The following is a 21,663-nucleotide window of genomic DNA, read 5'->3' as shown; positions in this document are numbered from 1 at the left end:
CAGTGTTGAACCATCACGACTGACCGATAAACTCCAGATCAGCAGCTGGGAAAGCTCTTCTCTTGTGTGTTTCTGTGTTTCAGCTGATAAAATACTGGGAGGCGTTCTTACCTGAAGCCAAAGCCATCGCGTAATCATCACACCTCCGGCTTTCTTTATTCCACAGCATGATCATGCAAGAAGAAGAAACCTAATGATAGCACTACATGAATAAACCCAGAATCTGAATCTCTGAACCTGTTCGGTGTCTGAAGATCAGCGCTGTGTTTCTTCACTCTGATGATCCGGCAGGGGAAGGCCTTCTGAAGCGCTTTCTGTTCTCCTTTATATCAATAATGAAGCATTATTCTTTAATAATCAGTATTTAAGAGCATCAATAATCAACAAGGCTTCATGCACGATATACATATGTATATTTTTTTATTTTGCTTCGTAGCCAGAAATTTAAGTTGATTCATTGTTATAACGGATTTTGTAATCACAAGTATTTTTACTCTACATTCCTGTGCAACGATATCTGAACCTTAATAAAGAAGTGAATGCGTATCAGAACTGCACTTGTAGTGAGTTTTGCCTCCAAAAATAAATAAATACAGAATAATGTAACAGTTTGCATTTCATTTTTTAGAGTTATGATGATTTCTAATAAAATAGTGTTTAACCAGCAAACTACACTCAGTTTGAGGAGCTTAATATTTTGTTGTCTTAATTTTTTCTGTAATTTATTTAGTTATTTCTGCTGCAGTTTCATTAAATAACATATAAGCTGTAGAAAAATTCTATATAAAACAATAGAGAATTTAACATTAATTTATTCCGAATTAAAATGCATGTTTTTAATTCAACCTTGTCCATATAAAAACTTCAAGAACAACTTATGCAATTATTTGTAAGAAATGAAAAAGCAGTTTCATGTCTATCCTTGTTTTTTTTTTTACTTTTAGAAAGGATTTGGAAAGTAATGCAATATTTTCAGAGATCGTAATGAGTACACAGTAAACTAAAATATGTTTTTTTCTAGCTGTAGCTGTTCTAAAGTCACATCACACAGCTGGAAGAGTCCTGAGATCTGCGCATGTGTTCTTTATCTCCTTTAACAGCTGTGTATTTAGTTTTTCAGAGAGCAGAAGAGCAGCTGATCGTCTGTCACATCGCTGCTTAAACTCTCTTAAACAGAGAAATCAAAGGAAGCGTGTTCTTGACAGGCCCCGGCGAGCATCTCAGCTCTGCATACACGTCAGAAGGCCCAGGCCCGTCGTATTGGCAAGCTGTCACATGATGAAGGCTGTCGTGTGCGTCTGTAGATCTGCAGAAGAGTCTCTGAATGGATGATGCTTGACCTGCAGGTGTTTCTAACTCATTCTCACTCAAACACGGAGAAAACAATGCTACATTGAGGCTTAGGTTTAGGATCTTTATGATGTGTTGCACTGTTATTGAACATTAAACTCACATGTGGATAAAATCCTGCAGTGAGATGGAGGCAAATATGATTATATTGTTATGGACGGCTTGAGGAGGCTGAAAACATCTGACTGTGGTTTGATTCGTGTTCTCTTTGTGATATAGTCATTTTTCTGTGATGTTTTGCAGTAAAGTAATTGTATTAAAAAGTTTTCTTATTTAAATTCACATAAAGGCAGTGAAACAAATCCTGCTTTTACTGATGTATTATACTATTTATATAAGTAAATAACACCCTTTTCACATCATAGTAATGACAATGAGAAATGTTCGCATCACAGTACTGATATATACTGATATATATATATATATATATTATTTGTATTTGTTCTTTTGAGTCACTAGGGCATTTGCATGAATCGTTCAGTGACAACTTTATTAAATTATATATGTGAATAATTATAACACACTTCTTCGAAACCCATCCGTTTAAATAATGATAAACACCGGAACCACTTCATTTGCATAAAGCCCCGCATAGATACCATATAAGGAGAAGATAGAGGAAAGACTGGGCTCAAATTTGATTGGCTCTTTTTGTTTTTGCGCTCATTTTAATTCGGCGGGAAGGTTTTGAGTGAATAACGGATCTGTGCGTCACTCACGTGAAAGAGGTTCTTCTGTGGAGCACAAAAAGAAGATATTTGTCATTTTAGTGATGAACAGGTTTGAGCGACGTGAGTAAATAATGACAGAAAAATGGTTTATTTGATGAATTATTCCAAAAAAAAAAAAAAAAATAGACAACTTAATACGAGTCACCTGGCTGTTAGCATACATTATGATTGTACGTTTTCACGATGATATTTTACGTTTTTATGGTGCTGTTTTTCCTTTATTAAGTTTGATTTATTTTGTGTTCGACAGAGGAAAGAACATTATAATATTGGCTTGGACTAACATGAGGGTGAGTAAATGATGACAGGATCTTTTTCTCTTTTTTTTTTACTCAATTATTCGAGTCTTTGCCGATTTTGGTACCGTTAGTTAAATTGCTTCTTAAGATAAACGCTCACATACTTTACATTAAATATGTCATTCTAAATATAAAAAACACTTCACATTGATTCAGCAAACAGCAATACATTGCATCCGTCAGGCAGGTTTGTTTGTATTTGTAAGACTTTTCTGGTAGTGTAAGGTGCTGAACTTGAAAAAAATGAAATGAAAATGTTTGATAAAACTTATTTTGTCAATGAAAACAAATGTGGATATTTTGTAAGTGTGTGCCAGAAGACTACATCTCTATAAATAAAAGTAAAATGACTTACACATGCGTGTAAACCCCCCTTTTAATATGAAATATCAAAATAAATGTGACAGTCAGAAATCAAGCAAAAAGAATGTTTCCATAATATTCCCATTTTATCGTTTTTTGGGGAACCGAATAAGAACTTTCTGGGAACGTTCTCTGTAGGTTACATTTAGAGAACATAGTGAGGGAACGTACTGACAATGTTAGGGGAATGTTAGGTTCTCCAGTCCTGCAGGAATGTTGTCTTTAGGTAAAGAAAGATTTACTGTTTATCTGAAGTACTACATGATGACCCCCTGCAGGACAGGTGATGAACTGCATATTAACATTCAGACCACACTGCTCTGAAATAATCATCTGCATTAGAAGAGAACCTGGAAATAGCAAAAACACATTTAGTGAAAATTCTTTCTGAAACACACACACACACACACACACAGCCTATAACACAACTGATAAAACGTTGTCTGGCTTTTATTTATCGTATCTCCAAACAGCAGTGTTATGTTGTGTTATGGTCAGAATACAGTGACCTTACTTGATCAAATGCACCGCAGGGCTTCAGATAAGAGGAGCAATATAAGAGCCGATGAAGAGAGCGGCCTGTAATTATTTGTGTCCTGTCAGGAGAAGGGCCTCTGGACCCCTGCGATTCAAATCTGGAGCTCGGAAGAACCAGAACGAGACAAATATCAGACCGCTCTCGCGACACTGCTGAAATTGCATCAGTTTGTCATGAACGCAGCTGCCAGCCGCACAAACTATATCATCTGCTTGCAAATGCGAAGCCTCGGTTCTCTGTGCGTGAAGCATCTCTTCGGTCTCGTAGTGCTGTAATAACTGCAAATGAAATATATCCCTTTTATATTTCCTCTCTGTTTATTTATACTGTTACAGATGTAATGCACAATCTTTTAGCTCTCAGTGATTTCATATTAATTAACTGTGAGTGTTATCACGTTACTTCAGTTAAAATTCTTTTTTTTCTTTCGTTTCTCTTTGATGAATCGCTCTGCGCACATGTTTCCTGATTTGGCAAATTTGAAGTTCACCATCGTGTTGGCAAGCGGCGTGATAAGGCCAGTGTTAATTCATTTCTCTTATCTGTTTGTGATGTTATTTATAATCCAATGCCTGCTCATTTTCAGCGGGTAAGAGAAATGATTTCTGCGGCCGGAGTCCGTTTGGCTCTCGTGAGGGTCGGAGCAGATGAAACTCCAGTGTTTATCAGATGCATTCGATGCGAATAAACACAGGTGACTATTATAGTGCATTGAAAATGAGAGGTCATGGCTAAACAGGTGTACAAATCAAGTCAAGTCACATTTATTTCTATAGTGCTTCATGCAATGCTGATGGCTTCAAAGCAGCTTCACGTTAATAAACAGGAAAATAACAGAATCGTTGATGCTAATTCTTTAAACATGAAACAAATCCAAATTCTACGAAGTCTATTAATGCACGTCTACTTTTTCAGTGCTGTTAGTTTCTTATGAGTTTTCCCTTAGGGATAAAAAAAAAGTCTTTGTTAAAGCGTTGTAAGCCATGAATCAAACCACTTGGTGCTGGTCAGTCATTTTTAAAATTTTTGGTGTCTTATCATGTTTTTTTACTTAGTTGGAATGGAATGAAACTTGGTAAAGGATTTGGCACATCATGGATCATGAATGTGTTGAATAAGGTGATAATTTAGTCACTCTTGCCATCAAAAATGATTGGAAACCAATGGAAAACTAAATTTAATGTAGTGGAAATGATTGTTACTGCGCAAAAACAAAGTATTTTTTTTTGTGATATCAACTTCAAATTTGGAACACAACTTGTTTAGATTCATGACTTTGATTTTCTCAGTCGATTATTTTCAATTATCTCTATGTATCTGTTTCGGTATTCTAAAGTGCCATTATTCAGCTCAAATCAGTTCAGTCTTGATTCGATTCAGTTCAATAACAGTATAAAGTTCTTCCATTCTGAAACAAATTCAGTTCGTCTGTGAGCAGCTCAACTGAAGACAATAGTGCCATGATTCATGTGATCAGAAGTGGAGCAGATCACCGGTTTAATGTGTTTTCGGTGTTTCTGTGCTTCTCTTGTTCTGTTAATTGTGTATTTGCATGCATTAGCGCTCTTTAATAGAAGCAGTCGTGCCCTCGCCTGATTTCAATGTTTCTTAAAAATATCGATCTCCACTAATTGACTTTCTGTCTGAGGTCTAATGATTAAACTCAAACTGCAACCTTTGCTTTGAATTCGTGAACTCCCGCGAGGCCCTTTAAGCAAATTCAAAGAATTTGAGCATGGGACGCTAATAAACGCGCACGAGCTACGCTACGAGACATCAGAGCAGCTTTACTAGAAAAGAAGGAAAAACAGCACAGTGTTTTATATTCAGAAGAATCTAGTTTAACAGCTCCGTCTCGTTTTCCTTGATTTTATTTGAGTGCCAACATGGATGGCAAGCGCTTCAGTACATTGAGAAGTATTGACCGCTCATTTGCATACATAAATGTATTGGCGATGTGACATTCGTCAGTGAGTCTCTAGCCACACAGAAGGCTGCTGACTCGTGCGCACTGCATTATCATTTGTGACGAGCGTTTAATGAACTCTGACAGCCGCTGTCATCTGATGTTTATGGCATCTAGCTTTTCAGATGCATCTTGTGATATCCAGTGCATGCTGTTGAAAGAAGTCCAGCTGCTTGTTTGCTGTTTTCACTGCTTTGATCAGGAGTTTAATTTATGGACGTGTAAAGCACTTTTGCTTTGATTCCTGGCAGTTTCTTTTGTTGTGTTGTGCTAAAGGTCAGAATGCAGTGGGAATTCATTTAATTGTGAGACGCGGGCCGCTGGCAGTGTCAAATGACTTTGGCCGTGAGTTCTTCCCATTTCATTATCTGGCCGTTCTCCAATCCCTCGCCCCGTAAATGCACCGTGACACGCTCTGTGTTTAGTATGCAACAGATTATGAATGACCGCGGCGAGAAGTTAATAGCAGGCCTGGACCCATCAACATCTTTACCAACCAATCAGCAGGTCTTTAACGCCACAGAAATACAGCTGCGTGATGTAATGAAGTCGTGTTCTTTAAGCTATAACCTTATCTGCTCCGTTGAATAGTTTTACGCTGATCAATAAACAGTTTTCTGTGGCCTTTTGCTGGTGTCACTTGTCATTGGAGAATGTAAATGCGTGTCAGAAACTAGCCTGACAGTTTCCCTTTGCTATATTATGAACGAGGGAAAAAGCCCATCAGCAATAAAACAGATGATGGCCGGTTCGATGCGATGGCGCTGCTGTTATTCCAGTGGCGTCGTGCCATTTAAAGTTGCATCGTTTTAACCGACTGATGAATTCATTAACAGATGATTCACTCCTGATGATGGATAATAGAGTATTACTACAAATATCTAAACATTCTTCAATCAAGATGCAGTTACTTGAGAAACGAAATTACTACATTTACGCTTGTTTTCTAAAAAAAAAATGTAAAATGTACTTAATTCAAGGGGAAAACTATAAGTTTACTATTATTTTCCGATCCCATATTTGTTCTTGTTTTCAGCATAAACTCACTTATTTTTAATGCATTTCTTAGAAAGCAAGACCAAGTCATTTTGGCTTTCTAGTAAATGCATGTTTTTCTTAAGAATGTGTAGATATTTATACTGGAAATCGAGACAAAAATATTGATTACGATTTTGTTGTTGTTGCAGTAAACGTGTAATCATATATCCACCTTATTTTTAAACACATGAGTAAATTATTTTCTATAAATGTGCCAGATTTACAAATAGACATTGGTATATAAAAAAATGCAAAAACTTTTTGCACCACAAACTAGTTTGTTTATGTTATGACAATATGATAATATTATAAACACTTGTTTGCAATGTAAAGTAGCATAACGTACAGCTAAAGCAAATTAAATCCTAAGTTACAAAATGCTGTTGCTTTTCTGTTAAAGATAAAGTGGATATTACAGGCTTGTCATGTCATTGGAGGATACAGACTATTCAAAAATACTAGAAAAGATAATATTACAATGGCCATGATGCTCTGTTAACCTTTGACCTGTTCTCTAAACTCCTTTATTGACACCGTTCTGCCGTCGATGACACAAAAGTGCTCACGTATGCTAAACAGACATTGATTATTAACATCAGGGAAAGTCATAATTCGAAATGTTTTTTGCAAGGAATGCAATATTCTGTTTCGTAAGCTTTACTGAGCTTTCCTCTCTTCTACAGAGAGCTGTATCTGCTCTCCCAGCACAACTTCTTCTGCTTATTAAGATTTCAAAGATACAAACCGTGCTTCAGTAATTGCTTTCTTGAATCTGCCTTTAATAATTACACGTGGCAAAGCAGCGGTGAAAATTAGAAAGGCAGAGACTAATGGAAAACTAGATTTTTTCACTGAATTAGAGAGCGGGACGATCCATATATTGACAATCCATCAAGATGAACGAGATCAGGAAAAGTGTTTCAGACTGTCCGAGAACAGCGAGGCAAACTGGGTGTGATGCAGTGTGGCACCGAGCGCCGGGGATGCTGGGAAAACACAGAGAGAGAGAGAGAGAGAGAGATCGAGCATCACTGATACACACACGAGCATCTGAGCTCTTCAGTCTGGAGAACACAGAATATCTCATTCCTGAAAATTAATGCACATCCAGAGCTGGATATCTGAAGCTGATGACAATTAATGAATCTGGCTTTATCCAGTGTTCTGGAAATGCATGCAAATAAGTGCATATTTAATTAGACCATGCCCTTATTTGCATATTTAAAAGTTTCAGAAATCTTGTAATGCACTGTGATTGATTAATTGGGTAAGAATGATGATATCTATTAGTAATTAATCATTCAAAGACCACTCATGTTATTCTGTTATATCTTAAGGGTTTTAGTTTTAGTATAACAATACCACACGTATTTGTACTTTTCTGCTCTTTTTTTACTTAAAGAAGAAACCAATGCAATGTATAGTTCACATTTGGGGCTTAATGCAACAGAAAAGCAATAAAAGTTTTCAGTTAGAGTGTTTTCAGATGATTTATTTTCATATAAAAATATTGCATGCGGTTTTATTCAAACAAAGATATAAACAGGATTCAATGATAATCATAATTAATAATTGCGATTACAATTTCAAGGGAATAATCGACAAGTATTATTATTTTTGTATGCTTCCCTCTTGAAGTTTCTTCCAAACTCCAGCCGTTTTTAAGTTTTTTTCATATTTGACCCAAAGCAGTCGATCACGTTTCCGTACAGATCCACGTCTACGTTTCGTTTCCCTGCTTGACGCAAAGGTACAAATTACATGATTATGATGTATCATGTATTCGCGAAAGTCTCTTTGTTTGGGAGAAAAATCAATAGCAGAGCTCCTGGAGCGCCGTTACGTTTCCAGATAGGACGGCTCTAGAATTGCTGATTCTACATTTCGGATGACAGTGATTCATATGGTGCTGCTGTCTGGTTAGCTGGCTAACTTATACCTGAGGGTCTCCAGCTGACATTTCATCTACAACTTTGGGAAAGGTTAAGGGCCGCGGGGCTGCAAGCTGCAGGAAACCTTTAGCATCGGCTTATTTTTAGACTCCGGACGAAAAACTCAGCTTTGTTTGGACTCGTCTGCCTCCAGAGGGCCGATGAGTAATTTAGCAGCTCTGTTTTACAGGAGCCGTAAACAGGTAAAGTTGTTGAACCAGAGGAAGAAAAACAAGGCCAGCGGGAATCTCAAACCAATAATCGCATCTGTTTAATTCCACGTGTCACGCTCATGTTTCGCTCATCATCAGTGTGCTACGTGTTCATATGTATTGAGTGGATTATAGAAAAACTGAAAGCTGTATCAGATGCAGTGGGGTGTTCGCTGTCCCCGCCCCCATCGCTCGACCTCTGACCTCTGACCCCGGGACGTCCCTGCTGTATGTGTTTTGGTTGTAATTAGGGTGGCCGGTGCACCTGATGTTGACCTCGGTCTCGCTGCGGGACGATGCTGGCTTTATGTGCGGTGCTGTAATTGCTTGTACTGTTGCACACAGAAAATCACACGATTACTGAATTCAAACGCGATTTTGACATTTTCTGGAGAACAGGCGTGTGGTGCGTTCTTGTGCAGGTTTTTTTTAAATATGATGGATATACTATAATAGTTTTAATTTATATGTATTAAATTAGATTTTATTTGTCTATGTTCTGTTTTTGTTGAAGTTTCTGGGATTTTAGTTGAAGTCACTTTGTTGAGTTTTTGTCATTTTATTGTAGTTTTTGTGTTATAAGTTAATTTGTTTAGTTTTAGGTTTAAAATTGAAACTCCCCCAAAAAAAGGGGGAGAATTCTTGCCTTGGCAAACAGCTAAAATATAAAATATCTTGTTATATTTAATTGTATTTAACATAACATTAATTTTATTTCAAGCAACAAAATTGTTGCCTTGGCAGCTAGATTAAAAAAATATATATTTTGTTTTATTCAAGCTAATATTTATTTTATTTTAAGTAATATATATTTTTTAATGGTATCCAAAAAAAAAGTAATTGCGACTTTTCTCTAAAGTCTGTCTTTCCCAGAAATGTGAGAAAAAAATTATAAACTCACTATTTCTTGCTATTTTAAGAATTAATATTTCACGGTTCTCTTTTTTTCCATGACGGTATTAAAAAAACTATAAATAAAAAAGTTAATTGTGATTTTTTTTTTTTTTTTTTTTTTTTTATCACATAATTTTGTCTTTTCTCGTAATTCACCCTTCACTGAGAGTTTGATTGACAGGTGTTCTGACCAATCATATTGCAGAATCTGTTATTCTGTCTTAATACACAATCAGCCTTTACCGCAATTACCTTTTTTATGGCGTGGTAGAAACAAGCTTCCAAATAAAATCCCATTGTCATGTGTTTAAGCAGCAGTGAAGGCCCGCCTACTCTCCCGTCAATCAATCGCTGTGCTACAAGTGTTTTATACTTCACCAGTTACATGCAACTTCAGTCCAATTCAAAACATCATTTATCATTTGATTTTTTTGTGTTGTTTTACGCTTCAACAGCAGGCAGGAGCTCAGTGACAATGAGTGATGGTCTGTATGTGCTATAGCTGGTGTTATGCTGCTCTGGGGTCAGAGGTCACAACAGCAGGATTTTTTTTTACTTCCAGGCAGAATAAAAGAGTGCGTGTTTCTGTAAATGCAAACAGTGACGGTGTAAATGCGTAGCGATGTTTGACCTCCGGAGCTCGACACCTCGCTGTGTTTATCTTGTAAGCAGCTTCAGCTCTTCTGGAAAGCAGACTTATCTTCAGTTCGTCTTCATTCAGCTTCAGCTGTTCTGAATGCTTTCTGTCTAGATCCTGCGAGCGCAAACCATCAGTCTATTAGATACACAGCTCCTTTTTTTTTTTTTTTTTTTTTTTTTTAGATTAATGGGTAATTTTTTTATTGTGAAAAATTGAAAAAAAATCCAGATTATATATTTTTCTACTTTTTTTTTTTTTTTTTTTACAGACATTAATTTCTTTTTTTACACAATGTTTTACTTAAATCAAAATACAAGCACAGCTATTCAAATGTTGTGTGTGTGTGTGTACGTGCACATTTGTTTTTCAGATTTTTTATTTTTATTTTTTTTTCTTCTTTTTAGATTATTCCCCCCAGAATTTAAATGCATTAATTGCTTTTTTGCAAAACCTTGCTCTAATCAAAATAAAAACATTAATGTAATCGTTTAATGAACACAAAATTATTACTATTAATTTTTTATTTTATTTAAATTTTCTCCGATTTTCTTTCGGATTTTTTTTCTTCCAATTTTCATGTTTAATTTGTTTGCTTGCTTGCTTTTTTCCCCAAATAATGCTCCTCTGTTTTCCACTTTTTCAGATTATTTATGATTGGTTTTCTTATAGTAATATGGAGATTGTGAACTGTGTAGATTGGCGTTTGTGTGTTTTACAGAGAATAACATCAGCTATAAGTCGAGTGGTTCTCTGCCCACGCTAGCGGTGAGCTTTCCTCCAGTTTTTCTTCTTCATTAAGTGCGCTCTGAAGAGTGTTAAATAATATTAATGACCGGGCGAGTCGTTACTTACCTGGCTTTGTGCCGGCTCAAGTGATTTTATCGATCAGCGCCGGGATGTGGCACAGAACAGCAGATTATTCTGCCTCTGATATTATCAGCAGCTTAAATAAGTTGATTAGCACAAGCGCTATCTTTAACTAGATCTGGATGATGATGTTGATTGGGTGGAGCAGGATGCCATCCATCTTTTTGATCTGCTAATAACTGGAATCCATCACTGCTCGCCGCTCTCCTCGTCCTCTCTCCGGAGTCCACAGGTTTTTAGGAGAACCGACCCAGGAATGTAGGACATCGGGAAGCGCTCGGTTATCTTTCAGATCATGAACACAATCATCTACATAAATACACCGCAAACATCTGTGACGAGACTGTTTGTGTCAGCTGATCTTCTCCTCTATGAGTCCATACTGAGAAATACTGAGTGTTATTCAGTGTTTTAATGCATGCATTATGCATAATGTCTCCATTCCCTCCATCAGGGACTGAGTAACCAGTCTGTTAACCAGTAAATAGTGATATAAGTATACCAATAAGTAATCGACATTTCATATGTGTCTAAACTAAGAGTCACAATGCAGGACAGATTATGGAAATGATAATTTGAGAAGTTCAGACACGTTTACTGCACACCTCGAAGGTCATGTAAATGTTTGTGGATTATGAAATGATGCATAAACGCACACAGCTGTGCTCTGACATCAGGCCACGAGTTAGTGCTGGACTACAGCAGTTATTCATTTTAACTTTGCATAGTATTTATTTAAAAAAGCAAGCTCTGTTGTGAATGTGTAGCTCTAACGAGGCCCGCAGGAGATAAATGATCCGTGCTCAGCTATAATTCTGTGCATTTTTGTCTCTATTTTGACAAGACCGTTTTAGGAGAGACAGAAAGCATGAGGAGCTCAGAACCGAAGTGACAAAACCAGGTCTAATAGACTGTATATTATTATATTAGTCTCTAAAGCACCTTTAAAAGTTACATCTACAAGCAATTGACAACAAAAGAGAAATGCGAACATGCATTCATCAAAAAGAAATGCATTTAAATGCATAAGACGAATAAAAACATGATATGATGTAAACATTCTGACTAGATACAGTAATTATTTGCAGGCTTTTCATGTATTTAAATCCTGTATTATTTAGCATAAATGTATTAAAACTAAAACGCTAGATCATGACATCATAATGTACTGAAAGAAAAATGGATATTTAATTTGAGACTCGCTCAATATTAATTTTGTTTTTAACTTTAAGTGAGTGTTAAATGACACAAAAATGGGTGATTATGTATTTAATATTGACTGATGCTGATATATATCTGAAAATCACTGGTGTAAACGCAGTTAAACTGATCCTGCTCTCTCCGCTCCCAGCGTTATTGATATTGTTGGATGTTTTTTCCAGGCTGGCAGAAGCTTTTCCTGCTTAGCCGACTGTGAACTGAACGCTCGGTCTTAATTTGATTAAACACTTTGTTAGGAACAGCAATTAATACACTTTCTCTGGCCATTTTTAATGGCTCGCAGCAATTAATACATTGGATCTTGTTAATTATTGTGCTGTTTCTGGTCATGGGTGAGGGTTTCAGCGGAGATGTTGTTCGGGGAGGAGGGCGAGAGCGCTGTCACGGCCTGAAAGCTCAGCACACTTGAAGCTGGAATCCATTTATTCCCCAGACCGGGCCTAATTACCCCTCGCTGCCACAGGTACAGAGCGCCTTCATCCCGGCCCGAGCCCGTCTGCACACAACCAATAGGAAAAGATTAATTGTTTGCTTTCGTTTGGATCTCCAGAGACACGGGTCGCTTAATAAAGAAAAATAATTCTCCCTCGCACACCATTGGGCTTATTTCCCCAAAATGTGTGTGGACACGAGCGCGGGAGGCTGTTGTTCTCGTTAGCCATTACATTCGGAGAGGCAGAAATACGGGAATGAAGGAAAACTGATGAGCGTCCAAGCGCCGTTGGGCACGAGTTGTATCATCATTTGTATGACCGTTTCCCTTTAATTCCTCATTATGGAAGCGAAATGAGGTCAGCTGGTGGCACTGTTCTCTATTGGACGTGTAATAACACAAGAATAGAGGTGCAATTAGAGATCTGTGTTAATTGAGCGCCGCGTTCAGCGTTTGCTGAGTGAACACATCACGCCCAGAAACGCATTAATGACTAACGCTCAACGCAGAGGTCAATAAATGCATGAAGAAATGCAAATGACCCCGTGTCACATAAGTGACCTTTTGTGGAGACAGAATCCGCCGAAATGATTCACAGACACCCCATTCATCACCAGAGCGGCGTCGGAAGAATTAAAGGCCTTTACCGTCGTAAATTGTGTTCATCACACCGTCGAGTTTGACTGAGAATTTAACCCCAAAGAGATAGTCATTATTGTGTTAAATGAGAAAAGCATTGAATAGACATTTCAAAAATTTGTTTTAGAAATAAATATTTATATCCAGCATTACATAACAACGCTGATTGAAATCAGAATCAGAATGAAGTTTATTGCTATTCAAGGAATTGTTTTAGTGACAGAAGCTCCGCCGTGACAAGACAGGACACAGATAATAAAAAGAGAAATACAAAATAGACATTGTGCAAAATAAGAAAAACACTTTATGCAAAATAGACGTACAGTATGTACGTACAGGCATGTGCAAAATTGAAATGTACATAAGTATGTGTGTTAAATAAATGTCTTAATAAGTCATTGAATCATTCATTCAGCCAGTTTTTTTAAAGACTGATTCATTTAATCACTGAATCATTCACTGAATCATTGACTCACTTGATTTGTTCAAACGGTCGATTCATTCAGAAACAAAGCAAGAGACTGAGATGAGATGAGTCGCTAAATCTCACTTTATTCCGTCAAAGCCATGGATTAATTCAGTAATGAATCACTTTTTTGATCGGAAATATTTTCATTTGCAAAAATGAACAAAAACGGACAACATTGAATCTAAAACACAATATTAACGGCTTGTTCATTGAGCTGTTGTAAATCAATATCACATTTGCAGTGGTGCAGGTATTGGAGAGAAACGCACTCTTGCTGGTGTGATACTGTTAACTATATCATATGATATAAATATAAGAAGATTTTTAATTTTTTTTGCCCTCATACATTATCTTGAAATTTCGTCTCATATGAGAGCATTCTAATAGTCAGTCGTCAAGTTCATCAAATGTAAGATGCCTTAATAATTTTATAGCATACTCATTTTAAGATGTTAAGAGGTCAGCCCAAGTCATGTTCTTATTAGTTTATTAAATAATGGCTGGTGTTATTGATGCATTTGGATCTTTTTCACATCCAAGCCGCTTCTGGTTTTCTGTGGCGGATCAAAGAAGACGGATGTCGGGCGATTGGGCCGCTGACATAATACACTTTGGCACACAGCTTGCTTTTATTAGCACAAGCCTGTTATTTCCCGGCGACTCTAAGTGTGGACGGGCAGTGATAAATGCTGTCGCACACGCTTGATGCGATTCATTTGTCAAAGGCCTGAAAAAGGTTAATCAGTATTCACCAGCCGGGTTACGGCCCTCCGTCTCCCTCTCTGCAGTAATTGTGCTCCTGTTACAGACAAACTCATGCAGCTGGGGACCTGGGTTACATGCAATTATATTTCTGTCTATCTGCAAGGGATAAAATCATCATCATAATAACACCAAACACAAGACGTCAGCTCGCTTACATAATTTATACTGCGAGTATTTCATGCACAGACCCCAATGACCATAGCAAACACTGGGGAAAATCAATGCAAATTCATATTTCATAAGGCCATAATTGCGTTTGAAAGTGTGCGGTGGTCGTTTGTTTCAGCGGACGGATGCTGACAGAACCATATATTTGAGCTCCAGCTCTTATTTCATCTCACAGGCCTTCGATCTCCCAGCGCTCGTCTTTTTACCGAAAACAAGGGCTTTGTTGTCAAAGAAAATGGGCTTTTTTTTAACACTTGACAACGTTCTATCATCTGTGAAGTTATCGATTTGCCAGTGTTTTAACCATCAAACTGGATCTGTTTGAGCGACTCTGGTTTTTAAACAATTTCTTTGACAGGCGAGGCGTCACAGCAATTGCACCGCTTTTAAAGACAGTATTTCAATTTGCCGAGAGCCCTTCAAGTGAAGCGCGGGCCCTTTGAAGGAGTCTCAGAGCGCCCAGGGGCCGACAGAGTTGTCACGCTACAGGCAAGCCAAAAAAATGAAGCGCCTTTGCTTTATAGATTGCTGTTAGGTCAACAAAACTTTGGCAGCTTTGATGCAGCGGTACATTTATCACTAATAGCTGAAGCGCAGAGAATCTAATAAGAGCCGAACAATCCCCAGCAAACACACATCACCCCGAACCCGTCCGTCCAAAAACAGGAGCCAGACGCGCCCCGCTGTCATTAATTGCAGCTAAAAAGTGTATTCTGTCTGATCTGGCTCTGGCAGTGGTTAAAGGGTTGAGGAAGCCGGCTCTGGGGTCGTGTTGTTGGGACTCTGATTTGCATGAGCGGCTATAAAACACCCTGACCACACGTCACCGTTTCGCAGAGAGCCTCATCGATTAGTTGTCACCTGGGCATCAGCTTCACTCCTAGGATTCAATTTTTTTTCCCGTCTGATTTGCATACGCTATCGACCGCGAGCCGGTAAATGAGCAGAACGCACCGAGACCAGAGGATGAATTGTTTACTCGCATAAAAATAACCTTTCAATAGCAGAAGATGCATGGGACGGCCGGCGCTGGAGTTCTGCTGCCCCAAGCAGATGGCATTCAGCTGCTATTGATCCGCCACCAGTCTGTCCCAAAGACTTCCTGGAAATAAAGAGTATCTCCAGTGATGAGATGAGATGTAAATGATCCACACATATGAAGAAATCAAGGCTCCTCAGAAGATGTGAGATGTCCTGGAGGCTTGTGAAGATCATTCCTCCGCTGAGGAACAGTGAAAGTAAAGATCCTGAGGATCAGATTTGAGACTCTAAAACATGATTGATGGAGAATCAAGTAAAGCTGAGCTGCTTCAGTCCAGTGAGAGTTCATCTGGAGATATTACTGACCTTATTCTGACCTTTACTTGATCACAATCAGGAGAGATTTGACACCAGAAGCATTCATACAGTTACACTGAAAGAGATTTTACTGGATTAAAAAATACTCAGACGACAGATATTTTACTTGTTTCAAGGAAAAACTAACTAACCTGTACAGTAAATGCATCTTGATTCAAGAATGTTGAGATATTAATACCAGAACACTAGACACAAACACTGAGTAAGAATAGTTTTCTGCCGTGTGTGTGTTAAGCTGTTGCTTTATATGATATGAGCAGTGAATGTATTGGATGCATCGTGTGGGACACCTCTGACGAAGCTGAGTGGCGTTTCATGCGTCTCAGTGACCAAATGGAAATCATCAGGCGATAATGAAGCGCTGATGCGCGATCAGGTTAACTGTAGCGAAGCATCCATTGTTTAAGGTGTCTGCTCCTCGAATCACACGTCTGAGCGTCACCGTCTCCCCGAGCCCCGGCCCTCAGCGATAATTAGTTTCAGAGGGAGCCCAGAACGAGCCCTTCCACACATCCGAGAGAGGAGCGCTCACATTAGCCAGACAAATACAGAGCGGCCGGCTGTGAAACTGCCGTATCGAGGGCTTCCAGAGAGCATCAGATCCTCGGACACGGCAATCTGTTTTCATTTGCCTCACACCTAACTTCTCCAGAGCAGCACCTCTGCTTTACAGTGTCATGCCATACATACTCCTGATAAAAAGATAAAAAGTGTACACTCTTAAACATTAAAGATGCCATAGAAGAACCGTTTTGTCTGAATGTGACCCGGAGCACAAAAACCTGTTATAAGGATTTTGGGAAATTGAGATTTATGCAACATCTGAAAGCAGAATATATAATCTCATCACTGATGTGTGGTTTGTTTGGAGGACAGTATTAGAAAATCTGGAATCTGAGGGAGCGAAAACATCTAAATATTGAGAAAATCATCTTTAAAGTTGTTCAGATGAAGTTCTTAGCAATGCATATTACTAATCGAAAGTTAAGTTTTGTTATGGTATAGAAAAATTATAATCATCAACATTATGTTAGTTTCTGCTTAAAACAAACAGACATATCTTGATTCAAGAATGTTTAGATATTTATACTAGAACACAAGACACAAACATGTAATTACATGATGTGAAGTATTCAAGGGGGTATATATTTTGGCGGACTGCATGTCCTTTTTATTATAATCTATAATTAAAAAGGACATGGAAAGCGTGGAAGAACGTCCTCTTACACTGTGAATTATTTTCAAAATCATGTAATAATGCATTTCATTTGAATACACAAAATTGCAGTATACTTGTTTTATCAGAATATGCCAAAATATGTATCCCCCCTCCCCCACTCCAAAATATACAGATGACGTCCAATCACCAAGCATTTTATTTTATATATCTAATAACAGTGGTGAATATGGACAATTTTCTTGCAACCTGGCAAGCGTTATAGTAGGATACGTACAGTATTTTTTTTTCGAGTAGGAATAGAGTTTTATCAGACCCCCGGCGTGGTTTTACAGCATGATTAGTTGTGCTGGGAATATTCAAACATCTGCTTCTTCAGGAGATTCTCCGTCCGGCCTCAACCGGCTGATTTATTAAGCAACACTTTCTTTTCTGGCTTCTGAGGCTGTGATGAATGTGGCCCTATGCATAAATTTACCACAACAGCTCCGGCGTGAACACTTTATCTTAATGATTTAACATTGTCCTGATGAGCGGCCTAACTGCTTTCATCTATCCTGCACGACTGAACTCTGTCAGTGGCGTTTTAGACTATTTAAGGGCTTTTTGTCAACTGGAAGCGTCTTTCAAGCATAGGGTGGCCTTTCTTGTTACACCAAAAACACTGCATTATGCAAATCTGAAAAATAAGCAGTGACAGAAAATAAATATATTTAAATGTATTTCAAATACATGCCTAGTATGCTAATAAACATTTTCATATTTATGCATTTAATAAAAATATGCTGCAATTGTACTTTTAGTATACTAAACTGCTAGTCTGCTTATTTTGAAACAAATAATTGTCATTAATTTTAATTGTGTCGAAGTCCAACTAAAGACATACTCAAGTTTATCTGATTGTGCTAGTGGAACTATTGTTTCAGGTACACTTGAAATATATTACATTTAAAGTCCAATATTATTCAAACATCATACAATCCTCATCTAAAGTGACATTAAGACACATTTTAAACTTATTATTAAGAAAAGTGCATTGTGCAAGAAAAGTTTAATTATAATTGTGCATCAGTAAGTCTTCAGCTATTTGATTTGAACTATACTTAGTATGAAATGAATGTATTTTAAATATAAAGCTTTTCTTTACTAGGGTTGCCAGAACATTTCCATATTTAAGTCGATTTCCTTTACAAAGGCCACTTTTTTAACCTTTTTAAATGAATGTGTTCCCTTTCTTTTAATTTATTGAGTAAAAGTGCATTAGGAATAATAATAGAGCTGTAACCAGTAAAATGAAATCAGATCGAATAAACAGTGATATAAGATTTATGATTTGATTAACTCTTCTGAAGGTAAAACATTGTCTAAAAGTGGATGCAAACATTTGAAAACAGTATTATTTTATTATTATTTTCTAAATAACATTTATATTTAAAAATGGGTAGAAGTATCATCAGTAGTTTACAGTATTACTTAAACATATAAATATAAATCGTAAGTGGACTTTCATTTTTTTCATAGCTGCATGTGTGTGAGTGTGTGTGTGCGTGCGTGTGTGTGTGTGTGTGTGTACCAGTAGGTGGCAACAAGTTTGTCTTTAATGAGTCATCGCTTCATTAATTGAAATGATTTGAGGAATGAAGCAGGTGGCTCTCTTTATGAATAAGTCGTTGAATCATTGACTCAACCAATTCATTCAAAACTGCAGTGTTGATCAGAGATGCAAATGTTCAGCTGAGACTCTGTTTGGAACTACTTTGGTCAAAAACAGTTTAAATGTTTAAATATCTGTCTTCCGGCAGCTGTGTGGGGACCAGCATTCTTCAAAATATCTCCTTTCAGAGCGGTTCAGAACAACTTGAGGGCAAGTAAATGATGTGATAACTTTATATATACATGACCGATGGCTACTGCATTCACCGCTCGCTCTCTCTTTCTTTGTCTTCATCCGTGTGCCGTCCATGAGTGGAGGGTGTTTGATCTGAAGCGGCTGGAGTTCATATATAAATAGTTCCTCAGGGCCCGAGCTGCTCTGTCGAGGATGTTTTGGCGGTGAACGCAGTCGTAGTCTGCGCTGGGAGAAGCGCTCTCTGCTTACCGCGGTAATTGGCTGATGAAGAGTCTCGGGCCCTAAAAAGAATGTCAGGGTTCGATTTCCCAGATCCTGAGTGAGGATATGTCACCATTTACTCTGCTTTGGGGTGACACCGGCTCTTGGCAGAAACTCTGGGGAAATCATTACTGTGTTTATGTGGCTCCGCGCTTCCCTTTGATATTTTCACAATGTTTTTCCACTGAGTGATGGTACCTCACCGGGGTCGGGAAGAACAAGTCCCTTTTGTAAATTTGTGACCGTGGTTTAACGGGCAAAAGAGAAAAAGGCAGACAATTGGTGACGCGTAGCGGGAAGCCGCTGAGAGGCTTGAAGGGAGGATCAATGCTGTCCAGCAGGTGTCTTCTCCGAGCAAAGAGATGCTTCTATCGATTTCTGCCGCCGCAGACACATTTTTAGACCGGATTGCTTCGGGCTCGCTGAATTGGGCTTTTTATTCCACAGTAGTTTCGATTTGTCCAGCGTGAATAATGTTTAGATCAAACGAAACGATGTTTTATGTGCATTTATTTAGAAATTTCTTCTGGTTATTAAGGCTGTATTTATTTGATCAAATATACAGTAAATACAGTAAAAATATGAAATATTATTAGTATTTAAAGCAACTGTTTTCTGTGTGAATCTGTGTTAAAGTGTAATTTATTTCTGTGATGCTCCGCTGTATTTTCAGCATCATTCCTCCAGTCTTCAGCGTCACATGATCTTCAGAAATCATGAAAATATGATGATCATGTGACACTGAAGACTGGAGGAATGATGCTGAAAATACAGCGGAGCATCACAGAAATAAATTACATCTTAACAGAGATTCACACAGAAAACAGCTGATTTAAATTCCAATAATATTTTCACAATTTACCTGCATTTTTTATAAAACAAAAGCAGCTTTGCTCAGCTGAGCTGAAGAGACTTATAAATGGTATAAATGTGAGTCTGTCAGTAAGTGTGAGTTAACAGCAGAAGAGCTGCACAGACGTCTGATCCGATCCGTCAGATCCGTCCGCGTGATGACTCCAGCTCTAATTGTCCAGACCTGCAGGACTCTGGGTAATAATTGTCAGAGTTACACCGGGTTAGACGTGTCATTACAGGGACGTCGATACGGCAGAAACTGAGAGGAGATCTGTAAATGATTCGCTTGTCAGCGGAGACACTCTGGAATCAATGTGCAACGCTGACAATATCATAAAAAACACTTTTAAACGTTAGAGGAGGATGTATTTGATAACTCTGATGAATATAGTCCTAGTGTTTTGTGTTGGTTCGTCAGAGCTGATCTAATAGAAACGGAGCAGTGTGAAACAGAAGCAGTTTCTGAGCTCGGCCTCTATCAGGGACAGTTTAAGATGCTTTCTGCCCGGCTGATTTGTCTGCTCTTGACCTTTCCAGCAAACTGTCCCATCATGCAGCAGGAGCGCTCCTGAGGGACTCCAGCTCTGCGGATAATGAAGCCTGTCATCTCCGCTCACCTCCGCGCCGGACACACTTCCAGCTCCAGACGCCTGCTCCATCGATTCGCTGCTGTTTTCCAAAGCGGCTGAAATAGCTCCCCGAGCTCTTCAGAGCTGCACTTGTTGGTTGAAGATGTTATAAGAGCTCACAGTGGAGACGTCTCGAGATCTGTGAGGGTGTGCTTTATTTAACCGCACACTGTCCGAGTAAAACATCGGGTTCAACTGAAACAGCGACGTCTGAAATCAGAGCAAAAAGCCTTACATTCTTGAAATCGTGGCATTAAATATGACATGCTTTGATACAAATAAATCTCTTAAAGTACAAATAAACATCTATTTACATTGCATTCATATTTAGTCACTTCATTGTTAAATCAACTGCTGAACTACAATTTTAATCAACACTGAAACCAAATGGACACTTTTGCATTTTTAGAGCGGCTTTAAAGCTGAAATTGTATTCATTTCATTATTTAAAAACTCCTGCAAGTTGCAACATTAATATTTTTTCCTGTTCATTGTAAAAAAGTGGTAACCTTCTACACTGTAAAAAATAAATGTATTTTTACAGAAAAAAACGGTAGAATTTAACAGTATTATGACATTTTGACCAGAACTGTGAAATTCCATAAAAATGCTAACTTTTACATCTAATGTACATTTTCCCTGTTTTTTAACTATTTAAATTTGTTACTGCAAAAAAATTACATTTTCCTTTAAATAACAGTAGTTGTTGTCTATTGTTATCCTGACATGTCCTTAAAAAAACATTCCTGTATATTTTTTGGTCAGAGTTGAAAAAAAATTTAGTTTTACAGAGAAAACCAGTAGAATTTCACAGTCATTTCTCATTTTCATCAGAACGGTGAAATTCCACTAAAAATGCATACATTAACACCAAATATAGCCTACATTTTTCCAGTTGAATTAGGCAGTGACTATGCACTAAGTGCAAAAAGCAACAGTTGTGATTTACACTAAAAACAAATAGCTATATATTCTATTTACACCATGTAAATGTCGCGAAAGTTTGCAA

The 21,663-nt window shown here is 37.8% G+C and overlaps 1 protein-coding gene and 1 long non-coding RNA gene across 3 annotated transcripts in view; both read left to right on the top strand.

Moving 5' to 3' along the window:
* LOC113106900 (sorting nexin-2-like) overlaps positions 1-552 on the top strand; it is a 13,120-nt gene extending 12,568 nt beyond the window's left edge. For both annotated transcript variants that reach the window (XM_026268920.1, XM_026268921.1), the window contains one exon: positions 84-552. In XM_026268920.1, the coding sequence (XP_026124705.1) occupies positions 84-134 (51 nt within the window). In that variant the 3' untranslated portion in view covers positions 135-552. The remainder of the gene's footprint in view (positions 1-83) is intronic.
* A 1,497-nt stretch (positions 553-2,049) lies between these two features.
* On the top strand, positions 2,050-21,062 carry LOC113106899 (uncharacterized). Its single transcript, XR_003292594.1, has 3 exons — positions 2,050-2,141; positions 2,332-2,371; positions 20,563-21,062. It is a non-coding gene; the product is annotated as an uncharacterized LOC113106899 (long non-coding RNA).
* Positions 21,063-21,663: the final 601 nt, after the last annotated feature.

This window comes from Carassius auratus, chromosome 8 (genome assembly GCF_003368295.1).
Source record: "Carassius auratus strain Wakin chromosome 8, ASM336829v1, whole genome shotgun sequence".
Taxonomy (NCBI): domain Eukaryota; kingdom Metazoa; phylum Chordata; class Actinopteri; order Cypriniformes; family Cyprinidae; genus Carassius; species Carassius auratus.
Note: the sequence above shows the minus strand (reverse complement) of the source record. Positions and strands in the feature narration are given on the sequence as shown.